Raw genomic sequence first — 6,000 nt, forward strand, 5'->3', positions numbered from 1 at the left:
CCCTCGACCCCCGTGGAAACGGGCCTGCCTACAGAGGAATCCTTTTCATAGAATTCAATATTGAGCTTCAATCTCAATACCGGTATACTAGTTTGCAATTCCAGTGCAACTAGCTCTTTTACCTTTATTTCTTGATTTTCTTTCTACATCTATTAATTAAAAAAAAAAAAACTAGTTTCCGCCTTCAATAATATTTCTAAGGAATTTGTTTGTAACAAAGGCAAGACTAGTTTTCATATCAAAACTGTGATAACTAACTAAATGGAATAGCTGTTCGCTGCTGTTCAAGAATTGAGTTCTTGTATTTGATAAGAATCAATCAATTCATGCTAGGATTTGATTTTTTTTTTTTTTTTTTTTTTACTTTAGCACTGTCCATGTGACCTACAAACTAATGCGACCTAAACATGATTTATGAATGTAATATTTCAGATAGAAGGTTAGATTAATTTATTGAACTACCATCGTCATGAATTCTGTTTCCAACAAGAAATGTGTAGGCCTATTTTACATAATATACTGTAGTTATGGCAGATTTTGCCACCCCGCGCAAATGCACGTGTTGCAGAGAGCCGGATTTTAAGTGGTCATAAGATTTTAAGGAAAAAAAATGAAAAGTTTTGAAAAAAAGGGTGAAAGAAAGGTTTTGCGCTAAGTATCCAGAAGGTAATCGTTTATGGGGAAAACATTTTTAGAACATTTCATACGCTAGAAACAAAATCGTGAGATACATGGTTTAGCGGCAAATGATCTGAATCTCTTACTTAACAAATAACATGTTTTTGCTCTTTTCGTGTGTTTTTATATTCCTTGACCTTGGTCGCAGTGATGTCACATGTCATTCCATGCAACAAACAATTTACTAGACGTTTCGCAAGCAGGGACAAAGCAATCAACAGCTACACACACAAACTGGTGACATATATTTTATATTAATCTGGCGATAGCATCATCACAGATGTTTTGCTATGAACTCAAACGCTATGAAACTCAACTCATTTTCATAACGAAAGAAACGTCAGGTTTTCACCTCAAAATTTCGTTCACATTCACCTTTTTCTTTGTGTTTTCGTAGCTACGTTGAATTTCCCAGAAAGAGTTGAAGAAGTTTTGAAGTTCTCGTCATAAAACAAAATTTAGGCTAAAAGGGCTATTTTCCTTCCTTCTTTCCGGTATTCAAAATATATAGGGTGTTCTAAAAATGGCGCCCACGGATTACAGAGCACTATCCTACAAGGCAAAGCGAAAAATATACAGGGTGTTTCAAAACAACACTAACAACATTTGGTAGGTGATTCCTGAGATCAAGATAGGACAAAAAAGTGTAGATCAACCTGGGTGCACAAATGCTTCCTTTCGGAGTTATAGGATGCTGCAAACATGAAAAAATGAACTTTAAACGTCCATAACTCCAATAATACGAGATTTACCTACCATAATCGGGTCAAGACTTCACTTAGAAATTAGTATGTGCCAATATGTTTGGGAAGCAGGATTACCAAGCGGGGGATCTTTCCTCTATTGTTCATAATGGGTAAGGATGTGGAAAAAAGTTGACCAAGGCCTACATTTATCTGTACCATTCCGTCAATCAGATGATAGAACTGGGGAAAAAATCCTAGAAAAATTTCAGCCAGATTGACAAACCACTGGATTCGAAGTGCAGACCTCACGATTGTAAAGCAAGGATACAAAATACTATAATTTAACGCCTACTCAATTATAAAGCGTTTATAATTATTTTGGTCTGCTATATTAAACCATAATATAGATTGTCCGAAAATATTCCTAGCATGAAAAGTAGCACCATTTTGATATGCTTTATATTAAAAAATGTTAAAAGCGGAGCTTTTTGTAAGTACAAACATGTCTCACACACACTGCTGCACGTGACTGTGGTCAAGATATTATTAAAATGAACTTTTCTTTCTTTCTTTTTTTTTTTTTTTTTTTTGTATAGAACTATATAAAAATAAACTAAAAATATTTTTAAAAGCGATAGCTTTTGAAGCATATATATATAATTTGGTTTACAGGTCATATTTAATTACACAGAAGTATGCATCCATAGTGCACAGCAATTTTAGGAACAACCTGTTTAAGCTCACTAGAACTTTTGTAAATCATTACTGAAGACAGGTAATTGTGGCAACTGTCATATTTTGCCCTTTTCTTTTAAAAGAAAACATGAATACTTGTTATTTGCTATGATCATTGGGTCCAAATTTGCCATTTTATAGTTTCTTCTTAAGTTTTACTCGCCTTTCGACCAGAAATATAAGACATACTGTTTGCTGTCGTCGTGCTTTAAATGCAAGGTAAGGTTTAGCTTGAAGAAAGAAAAAAATAACTTTGATAACGGTATTCAATAGAATATTTTCACTGAAGTTTTATGTTTATGGTACTAATATTCCTATGGTTTGTAAATTTCTTTCTTTTTCATCGTTTTAATGTGTTCTGGTTATTGATGACTTCAAAGCCATACTTTATTCACACTGCTTTAATGTAGATCAGCGTTTCCCAACCCTTTTCAACTTTTGGCACATTAGAGTGTAACTTAAATTCTCGCGGCACACTCATAAATATTATTATTTGTAAATATAAAATACCATGGTATTTTTTTCTGTGATTACTGATCTCCTTCTCACAGAGAAGAAACCTCGATCATTGATTTACCCCCGTGGTAAATCATTATGCTTATTTTTCGTACTAATTTAAAAATAGAAAACAATTGCAATAAATTATGGGACAGTTTTTTTTAAATACAGTTTCTTTTTCAAAAACTGTATCCAACTTTTCACTAAGAAAGAAGATCATTAAATAACGAACGAACAAACAAAACTTTTGTACTTTTAAAACACAAATGCACTGTAGGTAATTTGTATGCATGTTTGCTTTGTCGAAAGGATTGAATGACATTTTAAAACTTTAAGTTACGAAATAGCCTGCAACAAGAAAGAAGCAAAAATGGTCATAACAATAACAAACATTAAACATTAAAACTCTACAGAAAACTAACACAGTATATGAAACATATTTTTTTCCATTGTAGAGTTTCATAGTAAAGTAAAATACAAATATGCATTTTTTCCCTATGTCTTGCAATTTGGTTGCTATAGAATTAATAATATTGTTTCGATTTCCTCGCGACACACCAGCAGCCAATTCATGGCACACCATTGTGGCGCGACACACCGGTTGGGAAACGTTGTTGTAAATTAATTCATTTAATGTGATCTAGTAAATTAATAATATAAAAATACAATGAGTATGTTTGTTTTGGTAATACAAAGTGTCATATTTTAAAATTTATTTTCCCATTTTGCCTGATTTTTTTTTTTTTTTAATTTTGTCAGAGCTGCCAGTCTTTAATCATGATAGAAGATGACATACAATAACAAAGAGAGACTACTTACGTACTTGCCCATTGACTTAGCCACAGCAGATGCCATCTTCCACCCCATACGTAGGGGATTCTGTGATGTTTGTAGGTCATTACTAGCTGCCTTTGGATACCACGTACAGATGACTAGAACGATCACATTCTTCTGTTGTTATTTGATCATCGCTAACCATCAAACCAGTATACTTGTTATCACGTTTCCGTTCTTTTATGAGAGTCAAAGGTGACTTTCGCGCAATTGATAAATTGAAAAAAAAATTAAAAAAATAAATCGCCTGCTTTTTTTGCCATGAATATTAGGAAAATAAATTTAGTTCGTTGCCAAGACGTCTGCTATTTAGATCTAAATTGTTTCAGCTAATATAAGGATAATTAACCACAATTAACCCTGCACCACTTGCGCGGTGTTAGGTATTAACAACTCTCGCGTGGGGTCAGAGTGACCCTACTTTATATTAAACGTATTTTTTGGGTACGAAAAATGTTGCAGTAAACAACTAATTGTTGATCTTGAAGTAGACAATACAACAGACAGCTAGGTGGCCGGGTCAGAATTGCCAACTGTCTAGGAGAGCCAAACAAAAAAATCATCCTCTGGGGTCATATTTACCCCTCGCGAGGGATGCAGGGTTAATGCGCGAGAAATCTTAATTTAAAGAGTTCCTACTCACACCGAAAAATGAAATGAAAATGAAATCTTTCAGTTTAACGTCCCACAATTATGCCCTATAGGTTAAAGAAGAAGATGATTAAATCAAGTAAATAATAATGGAAGAATTGGCGGAATGAGAAAGTGGGAGGAAACGGGAGCACCCCGAGAAAACCCACTAGCACGATGTTGTCCACCGCAAACTTATTTGCTGGCACAGCGAAAAAGTAATAGATATTGAGAAGTGATTTTTTTTGTAAGGATTTATAATCTCAGAAAATAGATTCCGTCTTAGCTCTCACCCTTCAATTGAAACCGGAAGTGGTAAAAACTTCCGGTTCTAATGTTGACTCTGTAGAGCGAAAAGTGAGAAATAGCAAGAAACAATTTTAGACACGGATTCAGTCTGCCAAGATCAAGTTTCACATCCGATCTTATCCCTGTATTGTAACCGGAAGTCATAAAAGTACCAGTTCCGGTTTGAGTATTGGATTCCTCATAGTATTGCAAGTTTGCAGTTGTTTTAAAATATAAAATGAAAAAAGTTATTGGAGCGAAGTTTCTCTTTTACTCAACTTAGGCGTTCGTTTATCCAGATACACGACCGAGACGTCTGGACCATTTTTAACCAAACTTGAAATGGTGATTCGAGAACGCACGCTGAGTGCCGTAACGGGCGGCATGTCCCGATCGGACATACTACTATTGGGGAATAATCACCGAAAAACGGGATACCCATAGACTTAACATTGGAAAAGGATTTGGCGCTCGAATTCTCATTGTAAACATTGGAAAATAGAATTTTCAGTATTAGAAATGTTGCAAAGCCATTTTCGTTTTGTTCTGCAAACACAATTTTTCAAAGTGAAGCTCCTCTTAAATCGACTTAAGCATTCGCTCGACCGAAGATGCGTGAACCGTTGTTAATTAAATTTGACACGGTGGTTCGAGATCGCGCTGAGTGTCATTAGGAATTGCATGTTCTGATCGGGACATATCATTGAGGAATAATCACCGAAAAACGGAAATAAACAATAAAGGTCGATCGTTTCGCCCTAAATTTGCAATTATTATTAACCTAATTTAATTCTACCATATATTCGTGTATTATCCTTTAACGGGGAGGGTAAGGGCAATCGTGCAAAGATGATACATCTACCAATCAATACATCTCTTTGAGCTGAACAAAATGGCATGCTTGAAGGTAAATTCCAATGCGTAGTTTTCGAGAAAATAAAGAAAAACTAATTACTTCGTAAATCTAAAAATTGATGTTGTATAAGTAAGATGCTACTAAAAGAATAGCTATAAAGAAATATACTTCCATGGTTTGGACATATAAGAAGAAGACCTTCGGAGTATGTAGCTCATAAAGAAACGAGTGCGAAGCAGCGCCGGACTGGCCACGTTGTCTACTTGGCGATTGCCAAGGGCCCGAGGCCCAAGAAGCCCCGCAAAAATCACGAGGCGCAGAACCTGTAGACCTTGGTCGAATTTTCGCAATCGCAAATGCTTTCTTGAGTCTTCTTACCAAAAAGGTCCTGGAAGACTAAGTTCGTCTTTCCGAAAGAAGTCTTCTTGGGGCCCCCCTATATGAGGAGCCATTAGGAACCCTCCCCAAGGGCCCTCAACTTGGCCAGTCCGACACTGGTGGGAAGCCGACCAAAGTAGAAATGAGGAGAACGATAGGGTGCAGTGTGGTGTCACAGTGGTTAGAAACAAATAGAGGACAACAATCCCAAAAGCCGACTCCAACTAACTGGGAAAATGTTTTACTGGAAAGAAATTTGAAAGTATAAAAATCCGAACTGATGCAGAACTTCAGCAATGTAAAGAGTAGTATTGGTGGTAGGCTATGATTTAAAAGTAATTTTTAACATCAAATAATGTAATTTTATATTAAGTAAATTACAAAAACACATTTTTGATTATTTTTTTATATTGAAAA

The 6,000-nt window shown here is 35.4% G+C and overlaps 1 protein-coding gene across 2 annotated transcripts in view; it reads right to left on the reverse strand.

Annotated features, from left to right (window-relative positions):
• Nucleotides 1-3,568, reverse strand: part of Ent1 (Equilibrative nucleoside transporter 1) — an 86,732-nt gene extending 83,164 nt beyond the window's left edge. The window contains exon 1 of one of the 2 annotated variants that reach the window (XM_081758235.1): nucleotides 3,421-3,568. In XM_081758235.1, coding sequence (XP_081614361.1) covers nucleotides 3,421-3,496 — 76 coding nt within the window. In that variant the 5' untranslated portion in view covers nucleotides 3,497-3,568. Of the gene's footprint in view, nucleotides 1-3,416 lie in introns of both variants that reach the window. The other variant, XM_081758237.1, reaches the window with a different exon arrangement.
• Nucleotides 3,569-6,000: the final 2,432 nt, after the last annotated feature.

The sequence above is a fragment of the Thermobia domestica genome, chromosome 5, assembly GCF_964235325.1.
Source record: "Thermobia domestica chromosome 5, izTheDome1.hap1.1, whole genome shotgun sequence".
Classification (NCBI taxonomy): domain Eukaryota; kingdom Metazoa; phylum Arthropoda; class Insecta; order Zygentoma; family Lepismatidae; genus Thermobia; species Thermobia domestica.